At 35.2% G+C, this 18,543-nt stretch overlaps 1 protein-coding gene across 3 annotated transcripts in view; it reads right to left on the bottom strand.

Annotated features, from left to right (window-relative positions):
• LOC110832080 (uncharacterized) overlaps nucleotides 1-18,543 on the bottom strand; it is a 32,100-nt gene continuing 13,557 nt past the window's right edge. For 2 of the 3 annotated variants that reach the window (XM_022068732.2, XM_022068731.2), the window contains exon 5: nucleotides 1-17,618. In XM_022068732.2, the coding sequence (XP_021924424.1) occupies nucleotides 17,220-17,618 (399 nt within the window). In that variant the 3' untranslated portion in view covers nucleotides 1-17,219. The remainder of the gene's footprint in view (nucleotides 17,619-18,543) is intronic. The other variant, XM_022068734.2, reaches the window with a different exon arrangement.

An 18,543-nucleotide genomic window follows, 5' to 3' on the forward strand; every position in this document is an offset into this window, starting at 1 on the left:
TTAAATAAAAATATTTGTTTAATTAACTACATATAAACCCTATCACCAACAAAATTCCTTCATATAAATAATAATAATAAATATATGCAAATATAAACCCAATCACACAGTTCATTTCTGTTAACTATGTAGCACAATTTCATATGTAAACATTTTGAAGTTACAACACTAGTTTCTTTTCTCAATGACATGAAAATGTGTATGTTGGTTATTTGTTGTCATGTGTACAGATAAATTTATTTCAAACATATTCACATATAATATTCTGGTGATATCAATAACAGGATTTGGTGATGAAAATATCTTTCTCTTAGGTACAATAAACCATGTGTTGTCTCCAGATATGTCTAATAAGTAACACTCTTCTGTAATCTATAATTACTTTAATTGCAGCCTTTATCAGCCATATCCAAACAACATGTACAAAATTGAAAACACATTTCTTCTACTCCATCACAAGTGTACAAAAATGTGTATAACAGACCCAACTTAACATGGTATATACTTATCATGTAGTATCCCTATAAGATGCCAGCAAACTAAAGCTATGTTGTGGAATTAATTTTTATATGATGTGTTACATATTTAGTGGTATAAAAAATAAAAAAGTAAAGAGCAATAATAAATAACTAGGAAGGCAATAATTTTATACAACCAATATGAGATATGAAAACACTATATTAATCACAACACAATATGGAAAAATCTCATTATTTAAGGCACTGCCAATTTAGGACGGTCATTTAGGCAGAATGGCATCTGTCTTCAAGCTCTTTGTAATAGATCATAGCTCAAATTTGTGCACATAACAAATGGCAGCTCTCCTTCACAATCTAGTAGATAATTCACATTTGTAATATATATCAAACAATATCTACACTGTCAAATATTACTAATATGCACATTGCAGTGTTGTAGTAATATACACCAATAGACTTTCCTCCCCTATTACTGTAAAATTACATTGTGTTATTTCTCTTATTATTTTTGGTGATGATGCCTTTCAATGCCGACTGACAGTTTTAATTCTACTTCCCCTCGCTGTCACTGTGTTTCATTTCATGATGTTATTTTCCATGCACTTCTAGCCATCATACATTTCAAATCCAGAAACTACTACATTTCACATACACACAAACTATGACTTTTATTTTGTTCCTGCCTTCATGATTCACCACTCTGTATTAAAATTATGTTAATGTTAATTTGTATATTTTTTTAATCATACTATATGTGTAGGAGCAATTGCTTCTTGATTGATAAAAACTGCTAATGGGCATTGTTGTTTCATGTCGGAACATTCAATGATTTAACATCAAGGCTCCTTTCTGATGAAAGGGGCAGACTGATAAAATGCATCTCTTTAACAATCTTCTATCCAGAAAGACTCCAACAAAAACTACTGGAATGTCTGAGAAATGAATACTATGAAACACAACATACTACTTCAACGAACTGCATCACAGGCACCACGATTCAAAAGAATAAGGAAATACAGCAGCTGCTGGGTGATGGGAACACAACAGAGGTACTCATTGGAGAAACTGCGATTAACAAAACTTAAATTTGCAAAGAGGAAAGGAAAAAGCTCCTGTTCCTGGCATTATCTCCCACAGAGTAGCAAGAACCTTCATCTGCACATCTTTTAGGTATCTTGTAGTTATTCTTGGATATTTAATTTTGTCATAAAGTTCTAGAAAAATATATCATGGGCAGAGAAGCATTTATCACCCTGTAAACTGCAGTTACAGTACTTTTACATTAATAGGAAACACATCATTCACAAAGAAGCAGAAGATGTATCTTAAATAAATATAGCACTGTGCTTATGTGAAAACTTTAATTTAAACTGTCAATTCATGTCTTCTGAGTTGTGACACATGTAGTGTTGCTCAACTCAGAAAACCACAATACACATCTTCACTGCCATGAGAACTTCAAATTTCAGATTAAATCTAAATGAAGTGAAAACACGTCTGGTACTAATTGTGAATGATGCAAAAACAGAAATATGTGTAGAATTTCAATTAGATGTTAGTGATCAATTTGATAATATAAGCAAACTACAAAATCCAGACATACTGACCAGAATGTGAACATGTTCCAAACAAAGACTGAATACATGCTGATGACAGTGAAGCAAAATTTTATCATCCACAGTACAAAATAGTCATAATACAAAACCATAGTGTCTCACATGTAAGTCATATTCTGTCTTTTAATTAAATATATCTATTAACGCCATACTTAACAATTTTATGGAACAAAAATTACATCATCTAATGACACAATATGAAAGACAATCATAAAGAGGCATAAAACACCACAGGCTGTGAAATAAACATGCTAACATGACCACATGTGTTACTCAGATGCCTGTCCGTTTGTCAGTAACTATTATGGTACCTGATTTATGCTGGTTAGGAATAACACTGCAGAAAAGAGAAAACAAGTGTCTCCTTCCATACTCTGTAACACACCAATGTAATACAGTCAACAATTTTCTGAACTTTTGCAACAGTAACAGAACAACGTAATTCTTGTCTCCCTGTGTCTGAGCATAAACAGAATGTGTGGTCAGTGGTTCACTGTGTCAAGCACATTACAGGCTACTCAGTTTGGTGAATTATGTTATTATAAGAACCTGTTAGAACAAGATGCTGTAATAATCTGAAAAGCAAGTGAACATTAAGTTTTGTATACAACATGGCGCAGCAGCCAGTTTCTGGATTCCCAGAGATGAGATCACTTGCAGGAGATAGTTTCTCACAAATAGCAAAGAATGAATATAAATGGTCTTGTTGATATTACATTTCTCTGAAATTAACTCATGCAGTAGTCTCATTATGACCCACCATTGGCCTTTCCTTCCGCAGGTCGTCATCTTTCGCGGATTGCCGGTCCCCCTTGAAACAGCTAATCCATGATGATGAGACATGCTGCAGTGTACAAATGGCTTAATTGCTTCAAAGGGGGCCAAAAATCACTGGAAGATGATGACCTGTGGAAGGAAAGGCCAGTGGTAGCTCGCAATTAGACCACTGCACGAGTTCATCTCAGTACAGTTTTCAAACTCATTCTTTGCCACCTGCAAGAAGCCACCTCCTGCACCATAACAATGCATTAGCTGATCTGTGTCTTTTGATACAGCAGTATTTGGCCAGGAAAAGGTATGCAACCAGCATACTCTCCATATCTAGCCCCTGCCAGAAAAAAATAATTTTTGATGGGGCGACAGTTCCAGTCAGCAGAAGAGGTGAAAGGTGGTGGCAGTACAAGACCTGCAGAAGCGTAACAACCAATGAGAGAAATGTGCAACAGTGGAAGAAAACTACTTTGAAACATTCAATGGTGACATGGGAAAAACTTTATGAACTTTTTGACATATTAACTATAGAATATCAGGAAGCCAAAGTTCACAGTGGACTGTAGAGCTTGAGAAGAAGAACCATAGAATATTACTCTGCAATGTGAAAAAAGTGCTACAGTTACTTAAAAGACATTCAGCACGGTGCATATACATTTTAATTATTTTAAATATGACTTACATGTGATGTGATGTTAAAAGGATTTCTGTTTAAAAATGAAAGTGTCAAAGAAAAGGAACTACAGTCCTCTTTTAAGTTCTATTCCTGTGTATTTTTCCTTGCACAAAACTTAACTTATTTGGACATATAAAATCCATCATGTTAAACTGTTTACTAACAAGTCAAAAACAACACAATTTGTTTACTCCAAAGGACTAAAAAATTTCACTTAACCACATAGAATATCAAAACAGCAATGACTGGAAGCCAATGAGTTACAGGGAAATATTATAACATTAGCTTAAATTCCTTCAAAATTGTACACATTTCAATTTGGGAATAAAAAGAAAGTTTTTAAAATACAAGACCACTTTAACCTTTGTCAGTTACCCAGCTAGCAGCATGTCACAGTAGCATACTACTAAAGTGTTAAAACTCTGAATTACAATCTTGCTGGTAGCTCTGTAGAATGGGGCTTCAAATCCCCTATTCTTGAACGATTAAAGTTCGTGGCTCTTTTTAAATTGTTTTTAAAGTTTACTTATGAAGAATACTGCAACACCCAAGAGTCAGAGTTCTGAATCCAAACAATATGAAATATGTTAAACTCTCTGGTTTCCAGACATAATAACAAAAAAGATGGCAGCATTAAATGACAAAACACCTCATTAATACAGACTGCAATGGAATGCACTGCCGCAGAATGGTTATCCCACAAACTTTAATGTTACTAGTTAGTAACACTATAGTCCAGAACAAAAGGCACTATAAATGGAGAACAACTGCATTTTGTTCTGGACTAAAAGCATAACAAATAATGAGTCATTTTACTGATTATATTTCTCTCACACACACACAATCTTATTTTTATGCAGTATTAAAATAACAAAAATAGACCGTGATTACATTAGTATCACTGGAAAGATTGATAATGGAATGTATTCAAGTTTAACAAAATATTTATTTCAGTTCCACATGTACAATTTGGAAACATTAAGAAAAAGAAGCAATTAACCATAAGGATATAATTTGAGTTAAAAATTCCAGCTTTACTTAAAATGTTTTCAGATGGGATAGTATTTGTAAAATATTCCATAAACAAAAAGGAATAAAGCCTTTGAGCATGTAAGCTGTAAATGCATTTTAGGCATTTCTTTAATATGAATTTTTTCACCATAAACTGTCGGCAGTTATATTTATTGTGCAAATAACTTCCAATACATTTACAGCAATAGTACTGGACAAATAGGATTTTTTTTAGTATCAGAACTGCTGTTCAATATGATGGAAACAAATACTTTCAAAAAATTGGTTTGGATATTGCACACTTCTGCAATAAAATTAATGAAGCCTATGACAAATTGCACATGAAAGAGAAAAGTCTGAACTGATTGACTGTACAGTAATATGTCCCATACATTTGCAGCAAACTGGTTACGGAGATCTGAATGACATACAAATTAAATGGAATGTAGTACAAAGTTATGCTGGAACTATCTCAGTACCTTCCTGGAAGGACTAAGAAATCTTTGTCATACTCATAGAATCAATTTTCTGCATTCAATCTTTGGATCTTCTGAATACAGATATTACCAGTCTGCCAAAATTTTGCCTGTATTGTCAAGAGTACTACAGAAGCAATTTTAAACAACTTTATTCTTTGCCCAAGTTATAATTCTCAAATCTGAGTAAAAAGATATCATAGGTTTTACGTCACTTGTCCCAAAAAAGTGTCTGATCAACATGAAAAGGGAGTTTTCCTTTATTTTTTACTTTCAATTAAGCACAGAAGATTTTATAATGAAGGGACCAACATCTGTCACAAATGTGACTGATTAGTGAATTGTTCTGAATCAATTTTCAACCCCTCTCCTACCACATCAAAACTGTACTATAAAGTAGCCAGGGTTTTACTAATCTGCCACCCACAAATGCTTTTCAACTAAATTAACATTTATATATTCCACAAATAATGCACATTTAATATGGACTGATCTGCATCATCAATAACATTCAGAGATGAATGATACTGCATTCTTCTGAAACTTAAAAATACAGTGACTCAGTGAAGTTAATATAAGAACTAACTTCACAGCCAATGAACTTTCCAGTTCTAATATTGTGGTAAATAATTTACATACTTTCAAGAATAAATTATTTACCATAATGCTAACAAATGAAATATTAGTAATAGAAACAAATTTAACGTTCATCATGATTATTTCATAATAAATTCTATATCATTGGTTTCCTAACATAAAGGTATTTTACTGGACTGGAGAGGAATTCTGTAGTGTGACAGCCAACCACTGCTTGTATCAGTCTAATGGACTTTACAATATATTACAAAGTAATATATGAAAGTGCCACTCATCCCCCCCACCTCCAAAAAGTCTGAACCAAGTTATCTACATTCCATGTGAAACTGAACTGTCTACATCAACTCTGGATCTAAATCCTTATTGAAGAACAAAATACTTATGTAATACATAAAGAGAACAACTGAATATTTCCTTCTTAAATCAATAGCATCATTTCAGAGGCTAGTCTCTTATTGTTAAAATATTTCATTTGAATAGTTTATGGAACGCTTATTCTAAAGGAAAACATATTTGCATATGCTGCTATAACTCTACAATTTGTGGTTTGGACGGATTATACTCCAATCACATCAGTCTACTAACAGTGACTTCAATATACACATTCCAGAAATTCTGTGAAGGAAACAAATACAAATAAGGAAGGTCTTTGTGATTACATTATACTTCAGGTTTATCAATATTAGTTTGAATTCCTATGTAACCAAGTCACCCAAAATTATTTAACACCCAAAACAATAATTTATGCATAATAATAAATACTGTACACGATTCATGGGCTCATCAGAGACTATGGAAAATAACATGACTGAGTTGTCAATAACATTCGGAGTGATATCATTATGCTAAAAAAAACAACCTCCAATCAAAACCATTGTTTTAGGCCCTCTTTTATACACACAAAGCAAAACATTACACAAACCATACAACTCTTTATTGCTGTGAACTCCTGTAGGATATGTTACTGCATGTGCCTCTACTATGAAGCTGTCATATTGGCAAATACTTGTCCTTTTTAAAATTTACTTAAATTTGATGCTTACTTTTCCATAATTCAACTATGAATATATATGTTCTGTAGCTTGAAAATGTTAAAGAATTTTGTCCCTAGCATGTGATTACAAAACGCACATACTTTCACAATTGGAATGTGAATGAAGACTTTTGGTGCCAGAGTGAATGTAATTTGGACCGACTGCTAGTAAAGGATGCTTCAGCTATCACTAACTTACTCAATGTATAACATTTTGACTCTCCTGTCGCTCAACAAGTGTGTTAAATTGTCACACAGTGAAATTTTATGCATCATGAAGCAAGCTGTCAGGTGTCACTGTATACAGCTTTACTTCCTTGCCCCTGCTGTCCAGGCTACACCCAGTTGCTTTATTGTCTACAAACCACAAAGCCAACCTGATCGATACTGAAATAACAAAACAGCCCCCAATGCCAGTCAAACCAAACGACACTCAGAATTCAACCAGTGTGTGTCAACATTCCGTCCAAGCGGAGATAAACACATAATCAAGATGGACGTCTTCTGGGGTGTTGCACTGCACAGTCTGTTAGAAGTTTATCGACATTTTAGAGGACCTTGCTGTGTCCATCATCAGGGCGGTGAGTGAGCGATCACTCATCGTCCTGATGATGGAGGCAGCAAGGAATGCTCAAACGCCAGTAAACTTCTAACAGACTACATGCCACAACACCCCAGACACACCACTGTGAAAACCTGAAATCCTGAAGACACACAATGGCTGAAGGCACAAGAGTACTAAGAGATGCCAGCCAAATGCCAGACCTTGTACATACTGAGAGATGAGGAATGGCAAAGCATTATGATGACATATTTGGGATCAGTATGGTGGACTACATTTAGGAGATTTCTGAGTGATGCTGGTTACACAAAATAAATCATTCACTTTAACTTTACAATATAAACCAACCAGTCATGTTATTTCAGAATGTTAAACAGAATAAAATTACTGTCAACACCCAAGGCTGACTTTAGCCCCTGTGAGAGACCATGCTTATAACAGAAAATATTTACATGTACTTCAAATGCTAAGCACTTTATTTCACCAATAAACAATCTAAAAATGTTGAACTATACGAAGAAACCATTCAGCTCTGCAGAAGCCTGACTTCTCCCTGGCTATAATTTGCTAATTTTCTGGCATGTAATTAAAGCACCAAACTTTACATAGATATTTCCTTGTGCTTTTAAGGTAACAGGAGACGAATTACGGAATGTCGTCTTGAAATGAAGACTTACACGCTTTCATGGTCATAATGCAGGACTTCGTGTCTGTATGGTGATGTGAGCCTCCAGACAGGATTAATTGTTAGTCTGCATCTCTCCTATGACATACCTCGAAGAGATATTTAATTATAGCACTTGTTTCTGCCACCTCTTAGCTACATTTTAACTATTGGTTTGAAGCTTCTTACACACACACACACACACACACACACACAATTTCAGGTTCTCAATGATGAATATGAAGAAGGCCATCTTGTGGGATGCTGCACTGTGTAGTCTGGTCAACATTAACTGACATTTCAGAGGAACTTACTGCCTTCTTCTTCAGGGTGGTGGTGATGGAGACAGTAAGCTCCTCTGAGACACTGGTAAATATCCATCAGACAAGATGGCCATCTTCACACAAATACATGCTTTTTACCTTTAAATTTCAGTATGTACTTAACAGATTAGCTTCAAATGTACCTTTTTCTGTTGTGGAATTACATTAAAAAACAATCTGCATGTGTGGAACTACACTTCTATCTACAATGGTTTTCTGTCAACATCTCACAGCAACAAGTTAGCCTTGGGTAATACAAAGTATTACTTTACACCAATACAAAATTATCTGAAAAGCAAACAAATGTAAAATGTAAATGTGGGAATGTACAAGTGTAGGAATGCAGTTTGGTGACAAGACATGGCTCTGCATAATAGCACACATTTAATTTTAATCATATTACTCATATGATTCTTCAGATTTAACACATTTATTCAAATAGAATATGCCTAGAAATAAGCTCTTTTTTCACTTGAAACAAATAGGAGGAATGTACCTTTAATGATGACTTTCAGAATATGTTATGTACAGTGCACATCTGAGTACAGCATCATTCTCTGCTGCTGTATCTTAGCAGTTGTCTCCCTGCACTGGGAAAATAATGCTCATTCAATTATCAACAGGTTAATATAATTACCAACTGTTATAATATTGTGGGTACTCTAACATAAAATCTCCCCATTACATATGCAGTAAGGTCTTAACCCTTAGAAGGTCTATATTTAAAAATTTAGTTCCTACGAAAAAATCTCCATTGCAAAGATCAATCGGTCAATGTGGTTCATTTTAAGAATCACATGAAAGTGAACCAGCTTAAAGAGCAATACACTAAAAACAATTAATTTTAAAAAACGTTTATTGTTAAACCAGACAGAAACACGCGATGCGCTCAAACTATCCAGCGAGCAAAAGAATATTTGTTGCAGCAACATTACCAATAAGATACATTGTTTTCAAACATTAAATATCCAATCAAATTACAGGTCAGCTTTAAACCACACAGAACTAAAAACTGACTCAATTTGGCTGCAATGAATATTGTGAGATGTGTTAAAGAGGCAAATTTCATGGTTGGTACAACCATTGACAGGTCACTCAATTCTATTTTCTATAAAACATCCATCACCAAACCCTCAACAGGACAAGATGACAGGTTATACGGCCTGCATCGTGAAGGGAGCGACTAAAATTCGATTGAACGCCAGTGACTTCAAAGGCGCCAGTGGTGTGATGTTAAGCCAGGCCTGGTATCCTGTGATGAACATGCTATACAATCAAAAATCTGGGCCAAAACAGAGTGAGCACTTGACTCCAATCACCAGTACCCATTGGCTAGCATGCAGCCATGAACACTGCTCGAACAGGTATATACATGACCTGGATTGGACTTCCAACCACAGCAGTGCCCTGAGGACGAGGACAGAGATGGTTCTAAAAACATCAGATTTTTCGCCTTTTAACCACCTGACACGGCTGGTAACCTGAGAGATCTTTGTTAAAGAAATAAACATATTTTAGGAGAGTTGTGTTAGTGCATTAGTTTCTAAAACTTCACAACTCAATACGCACGAACACATTCTCAACTCTCTATCTTTAGGGGAGGTGGTAAGCCCCTGTATGCACATGAACTTACAGGCTTTTTGTATCTACTGACTTCTTTATGGTGATATATTTGTAAACAGAGTTGTTGTAAATTTGTTCATCCCTTTCCCTGCAACTTGGTTTGTTTATACACACTGGTACATTTTTATCTGAAAATATCATAGAAGCATAAATTTATACCACTATTTATAATGCTGTTAGTGAAGATACTGACTTCTTTTTATATCTCTAATACACAAAGTAATAAAGTTATTAAATACTTTTCTATCAAAAATGTTGAAAAAATAGATCTGAAGTATTATGTGATGCTTTATTAGACTAATCACCACAATGAACCTGGCAAATTATACACAATCACGAGCAATTATAAAGTTTCATTCAGATATTGCTTCTTTTCTCACGGTTTTCATGTTTCGTAATTCAGAACAATATTGTACTCCGTCACTAATCTTCATAACCTGGCTACAACAGCAAAACACTTCCTCTCCCCAGAGGTAAAACCTAGGCACGACACATAGGATATTGAACATAATTTGGCCTTAACACCCAACGAATAGTTCTGTTTGAAAAATAGTCAACAGCAAAAACAGTTTGATAATAGTTAACAGCTATCACACTCAATCCTTCCCAAAAACTCAATAAATTAAGAAATTGTTATAGGTGATCTTTCACGTCAAAATACATACTGATAATGACCAATAGTTTAATGTACATATGGAGTAAACCTTGCCACAAGAAGAATAGATTTTGTATGAAGATAATTACAGCAAAATTCCTGAATAATTACTGAAGCTCCTTTCTGTTCTGTTAAACAATTATAATAACAATTTCCTTCCATTTCACTGGCAATTATTATTATTATTATAAACAGAACTGTGGATCTCAAAATGTGGTTTTTCACCTACTACTTACATTAGTTCTATTGGAATTAGGTGAATATGTGGAGATTCAGATATATCCAGCTTCTCAATACCAACACAAGGTCACCATTAGCATAACTAGGATCAACTCACCAGTATTTCAAATACTGTTGCAAGAGGCCAATGCCAAACCTGATTTAGGCTTTGCAGTTATAAAACATAAGCATGTCCGATAACTTTGTTTGCAAAGGCCTATACTATTCCATTTTATACACCAGAGTCACAGTCATCATGTGGAGGGGAGAAGGGTGTTTAGCAGGAGCATGCTGTGCCTACCTACAGTTTTGTCAATGAATCTGTCTTCTAAAATTTAGAATACTTACAGACATGTCTATTTTGAGCACTTATCCACTACCAAGTATAACAGGTCAATGCTGTTTAGGTAAATAATCACCATCTACAATTAAAATCATTCAAAACACACAAATACACTTGTGGAAAAAATGGAGAGTTTCAGACTGTTAAAGCAAGTGGTACATATCCTTCCCAGTTCACTTTAAAGGATTAAAGTAATTTTAAAAAGGCATATAGTATTTGGACAAATAGAGTATAAATTCCTCTGTCATAATCTAAACATTTCAATAAAATACAAAACTGTACATACTTAACAGACATTCCATGAATTAAGATCACTGAAAGTTTACACATGCCACATTGAACCAAACAGCATTCCTAATAAACACAAAGAACTTGAAAGAGTAACAACCTCTCCTTGCTAGCCCAGAGATACACTAACAAATAACACTGTACAAATTATGTTTAGGCTGTAGCACCTAAACTATTCCAAAAATAAATCTTCTCACTCTAAGTTTATGTGCCCCCAGTAGAAAATAACATTATGGACACATACAGGAAATAAAGACAGACTTGTATAAGAAATGAAGCATACATCAGTCCAACAGCATACCAAAGGATAAGGAACAATATTTAATGTGTGCAGACAGCATAAAAAAAATCACTCTAACTTCAAATTCACATGATTTGTAATAAAAATTACAAACTGCATTCAGTCTATAATGGCATCTGCTTGCACATTACAGGCCCACCAGTGTGATAATTGCAAGTAACTATTGGAACTGAATAAAATACTCCAAATACAAGTGCAATACCAGTTTTGTGAGAAATTTCTGGACTAGCTGAGCTACTCCTAGTTTCTCAATGGAGTTTCAATACTTTTTCAGCTATGATATAACGTATAAGACCATGACTTCTGTCCACCGTAAACAGCATAAACAAGACAAATATATACGAACTAAAACTTTCACAGTAGCCAAATTAATAAAATCTTCTCAGGCTATCAGCCATGCTAAATGGTTAAAACTCGCCAGCATTTCAGGGACCATCTCTGTCCCCATCATCAAGATGCCTGAAGCGTCGCAGATGATCCCTCAACATCTGTGAGTTTTAACTATTTCACACAGATAGCCTGAGAGGATTTTATTAATAAGATAAATATACTGACAACTGATAAAGATTGGTATTGCAGCACAATGCACCCTAGCAGAATTGCTCCCTCCACAAAATACAGACATTCTTCTGCACAATGGAACTGTTTCATATATAACAGTTTAAGAGTTAATTTAATCAGGCTGGGAGAAAGAAAAAATGAAAGAATATATATAAACAGCATTCTGTGCAGTCTTCTTACCCATACTGGTGAGTCAAATAGCAAAATGCAAGGAATGAAATTTTGCTAAATGGACTAATTTCAGGTTTCCAACTAATCATTTAACAAGTACTGTATGTATAATGTATCCCTGATATTTAATTAAAAAGATCAGTTACACATTTATTAAATATCAAGTAACTATTAAGGTTATGGTCTTCAGATCCTTTGGTACTCTGAACCTGATGTGCCTTACACTGGGACTGGTAATGTCTATGCATTCAGAACATGAGCATTGTCAGGATGCTGGAGTATCTGTTCTGTAACAACCTGACCACAATGAATCATAAAATACATTTGTATATTGGGTTTATCAACATATCCCCGAGAACTGGAGGTTCCATGTCCAATCTTTTACCAAGTGTTTCATTAACACATTCTAGATGATATTCCAATAGCATCCAATGAGCATTACAGTCAATTACAATGGATCAAACTGACATGGCAGGAGAGCACTACTTCAAATCTCAAAATCTGTGAAATTGTGACATATTACCCTCGGTGCCTAAAACAAATTTATTTCATGGAAGCCAGCATCATTCTGTCCTTAAGTTATGACTGTGTCGTCATACCTTCTTCACAATTAACAGCTGATATGCTGAAACCCAACTCAAATGATGCAATCAATACAACCTAATAACATAATTACATCGACAAATTAAAAATAGTGTCGCTGCTATGGAGTCAAGAAGCTTGTCAAGTATAAATATCTGTGGTATGTATTTCACCAAACATGGCAGTTCTGTGACGTGCAGCAGAAACTACCCACATACCATTTTTACGTTTATCTACATAAAAACATAAAATTTGAGCTGAGTCTACACATAAGTTAGAATGGATATAGAACATACCATTTCTCACTGAAATGTAAATCTAAAGTCTGATTACACTGATAAAATCCATGTCATAAGGCCACAACTCCCTGCTGAAACTGCTGATCACAATGTCTCACAAAATATTTGTTCCCGTTCAAGACAAACTTAAAAATAAGTGGAACCTCTCACCGATCTAAATTATGCAAACATCCCAAATATTTATTAAGCCAGAACAGTATTGCACCTACCTCAAAAGAAAATAAATCAGTCATATTCTACATGAATGTATCCTTCTACTGAAGAAATAATTTAATTGGTTCAGTATTTCTTCAGTTAACTTGTATTGGATGTTAATAACTCCATAAGCAGTATCTGAATCACCCCCTTACACTGACAGAGGCCTTTCAAAGTTGAACATTATGTGTACTGGATCAATGATAGTTATGGCATCCACTTCTAATATGTCTGCAAATTATACACAGAGCAAAATCACTGGTACAATCACACACTTAAAATGTACAAGTCTTGTGGTTTTGTCCAAAATGTGGAACTTGTCATCCCAATTTTTAATCATGTCCCTACACAAATTGTACTAACAAAACTCCACTTCAGCAGCACATTAACTTCAGTGAAGACAGGCCAATATAATGATGTGCAATAAAAACTGGCCGAAGGAAGCAACACATCTGATGATTCAAACATGGTACTGAAACTCTGCTGCAAAGATCTGAATTTTTATATAAACTCAAGAATGAATAAACACAAACAACAATGAATTTCATAAGATAAACTGCAACAAAAAGAATCAATAGCATTTGTTCCTCTTGCAGTTAATATGTTCTTTTCGCATATCATATGATACAGGACCAATGATGAAATGAGAATGCACACTCAAAATAGCCCAACCCAGTACCAAATTTCAGTACTTCATTTGTTTGTCAAGAGGAATAGTTAAGTCATTTCGAGTAAGACCAGCCAATAAGCAACGGAACAAGTAATAATGCGTTAGCTCTGACAGCCACAAGATCAGACCATGCATTCCTGGCTAAGTACGAGTTACAACAACCAAACAGTTCCCTGAATTCAAATAAATTTTGCCTACATTTAATACTACTTAGAGCCGAATAAACTTCTACTTCAGTCATAATTTATCTAGGGGTCATGCAATTTGTTTCCAAGTTCATCTCTGAGTGCCCATCTGACAGGTGCATTTCACTAGCACCAACCGCATTCTGTTCCACAGGATTATCGTATCTAACCGTCCACATGATCTTTCTAAATTCCTACACAGATGTGTTTAGAACATTATACATGTGTCAGGGAATTTGAAAAAGATGTCAAAATTGAGCCCATTATACTAAGTTGCATTAACCTGAAGGAGAGTCTGAAAACAAAGGTCATTTATACTGAAATGCAAATAATGTAACATGCTATGATCCTTGATTAATGCCTCCAATTTCCATGATCCTAGCCCAATTAACTCAAAATTCCTCAGCTGTTTTTTTTATTTAATTTCCACAAGGGAGCACTTAAACAGGAATTTTACAATATTAGCAAAATGTACCAAACTAACAAAAAAAATCTCACATCTACTCTATCTTCTCCAGTACCTGTATAATTGTGGTGAATAGAATTTGGGCATCTCTCTTGTGTAGGATATCACAATTTTAATTGTGACAATACATAAAGCAGATGCAGCAATGTAATGCAGAATTATATGTCAGGTTTTTAGAATAATGTACCTCATTCCTTCTTGATTTTTACTGCTTTGTTTTTAGCAAAGATTTCAGACGGATGGTTAGCAAATAATGAATTGGGTAAATTGTGGATGGAAGAAGTAATGGCCTAATTTAGGATGCTATCCTGATATCTACCTGGAGGGATTGAGGACAAAATAGAAAAATGTCAGAATAGCTGGTCTGCAGGCCAAGACTTTACCTTCGTACCTGCAAAATATGAAGCAGAACGTGTGGTCCTATTGCCTCTTAGAAACTTAAAAGAGGATGTGCAGTACATCTTAAACTCAACAGGGCCACATATTTAACTATATTTTAGAAATCTCCCACATTTCTTTCAACATACACCTTGCAACCATCAACAAAGATGACTGATGATGTTCTTATAGGTAAATAACCAACATTCTTAAGAAATATATTGTTTTCATCTTAGACATATGTTTCTCTGAAATGCTGGTATCCACATATGAGTCTACATGGCAATATCACCACTGAGAAAACTTAAATCTCACTGTTATCATGCTTGGAAAATGAAGCAACTGCCAGATGCACTCATTCACAGCGGAATGGCAAACAGATTGAATGGAAGAAGCTTTTGAAGAAGGCCAGGGCCCACACAGGGCTGTACAGCCAATGATAATAATGATGATGATGATGATGATGATGATGTAATGGGTAGATTTATTTGTAACTTATCATTACTTTAGGCGAGCCCTTTGTTGTATTATGTGAAATTTATATAATAATATGAATTGTACTTTATAATATGTATTGTATTATTAGTATTATGGTTTTTTCCACATCCTATTGTCATCTTTCTTATGGATCCATGGAATGTAATAAACATGTATGTACATATGTATGTGAAGACAGACAGACAACTCAGTAAACATACACCCAGGTGTAATAATTTGGGTTTTCACAGCAATAAAAATGTTGACTGTGATATTCTGAGCTGTAATGACACATTACTGCATGTACAGGCATGTTTACTTATCATTCCACTACTTCAGTTCTTCATGGTCAGCATTTAAGTCAGAGTATTTTTGTCACATGTCTATTTTAAAATGTCCTAGCATATAAAACAATGTGTGCACATTAAATTTTGCAATCAGATCAAAAGGATGGTGGCTAAAACTTATCAGATGATGAAAGTAGCATGCTATCTTATAGAAGGATGAATGGGTCATATGTCCTAAGTGCCTTTCAACCAAAATAAATTATGAACTAGTAGCTGAAGTGCATGATTTAGTAAAAAATGGCAGAAGATTGAGTATTTATGAAGTGGCTGAAAAGCCAAAAATTCTCCTAACTCAAGTCAAACCATTTTAACCAAAATTTTTGGAACAAGGCTGCACAAATGTGAAACCAGTGAGTGCCAAATTAACTGTGACACTGCACCTGCTCACTCAGCCCAGTTCGTGCCGTATTCCACAAGGGTTGCTGCCTCTGCATCCCTAATCACAACTTATGATTGCCTACACGTGAATGTTTCCTGTTCCTCAACTCTTCAGTGACAGCAGCCATTTAAATGGAGTCCTGCCCTGCAGATGATGAAGATTTAAACCCCATAAACAAAGCACAGAGGCCGATATCATGTGACAAAACGGGGGGGCTACACCACATACTGAGGCTGGTAATGAAGGGATAAACTCAATGAAAATCATGAAACATAAAAGACCTGAATAAGTGCAAACATCTGAACGCAATGCAATAAAATAGCTGCTGGATGTACAAACAAGACTGGACAATGACCTTTATTTATCCCCATTGCTGTAAATGTTTAACAACAATTACATGAGTTCCCAATGGCCCTAAAACAGTTTCAATTCCCACAGCTGTGCAACAGTGTGTTCCAAAGATAACCCCAGATTATGTAGTGCCTACATACTAGGACAAATGTGAGACAGACAGACATAGATGGACCCATAATGTGTTCTTCAATCATGCTAGAGCACGAACATTCAAAAAGTAAGTCTGAGAGGTGCGTCCAGCACTGGCAGTAATAGCTGGACTACGGTGAACATCCTGAAGGAACCTACTTTGAAAGGGATTAACCTCCCTCACCTGCAAGTACAATACTTTAATTTTCACACATTCAGTCTCAATACTTTTGATCAGACCTAGTGCTCCAGTATATGATTTCAAGAATTTTCTGTCCTGTAAACAATTAGTTCATATTAGAAGTGTTAACCATTTAAGGAAAGCTTACCTCAAATTACTTCATTACATTTCACATAGCCTTAGAAATGACAAGCCTATTCTTCATTTCCTACTGGTGCGTTTTACTGAGCAAATGTGAATTAAACTCATACACATTAGAACACTGTTCACCACAGATATTGCATTTCCAAGGATTGCTATCAGAATGACAACCTTTATGAAGGAAATACAATGTCTGGTCAGGGAATGCGATGCCGCAAAACACACATTGCAGTGCAGGGGCTGACCGTTTATGAGGTGATCGCCAACCTGTAGAGTCAGAAGGCTGTTCAGGTCCTGTTGAAGTGATCGTTCCATTTGTTGTTGTTGCAATGGGCTGTAAGCTGAACGAGCTCTCCGGTCTTGGGGAAGCAGTCGATGGACGACCTCGAGCAGGAATTGATGAACTGCTACGATTTCCAATTTTTCGTTTCAGGTCATCACGAAGCAGTGACTTTAGAGGCGAAACCTTAAATTAAATTAAAGTGTTTCAATTATATTATAACTGTGTAACATTCCTTTCTTTTTTTCTACAATCTTCTTGCTTGTGAATCTGTAAGAAAATGTATGAATACTTAATACCAGGTAAAATGAACTTCATTAGGAGCACAAGAGATTAAACCCTTAATGACCACTAAATAAAATGTGAAATAGTAACAAACTATGAAAAGAACATACTCGGTTTTGTAGTATTCACAGTGGGACTATTTTTGGGAGGACAATGATGGTGTTCAAGCAATTCACAAATTTTCACATTCTAAGGATAGGATTGTTGGAATTTGTGTATAGGTCAGAAGGTAGGTACTTCGAAGATGACCACACTTACTATAGGATAGTGGCAATGTATATACATGACGAAAGTTCAGTGCCTTCAAATTTTTTACGTTACACAGTCCTGCACAATAACCGCCATATCTCCTTACCTGAAACCATGTCCATTTCATCCTATAGTAGGTGTTCTTTATTTGTTCCCTCCTTCCTTCCTTAATTTATTTTTTCCTTCATCCTACACCTTATTCCATAATTTCATTTCTGAACACGACTGTCACCATTACAATGTAATTATAGAGGCTGCATACATTCAAACCAGCAACTGGCTTTCAGTTGATAAATGCATGCGACACACTATCATATCGCTCTAGTTCCATACTAAGAACTTGAAAGCAGACCAGCACAACAGACTTTAACAGCAAAGGCAGTGAACATTCATTCTGTACAATACAGAATCAATCTGGCTATTTAAATGTGACCTCAAAATTCTTCCACTTGAAGGTTCACTTCATACACAAGCAAATAACTCACCAAGTAACTCATGTAGCTTCATCACTTAAACTGAAAAAACAGCAAATTGTTTTTATGTGTTAACTCCAATATTTAGTGTGGATTATGGCCTT

Source organism: Zootermopsis nevadensis, unplaced genomic scaffold, assembly GCF_977971745.1.
Source record: "Zootermopsis nevadensis isolate Lab colony 2312 unplaced genomic scaffold, Znev_1.0 Znev_ptg000061l, whole genome shotgun sequence".
In the NCBI taxonomy this organism is placed as follows: domain Eukaryota; kingdom Metazoa; phylum Arthropoda; class Insecta; order Blattodea; family Termopsidae; genus Zootermopsis; species Zootermopsis nevadensis.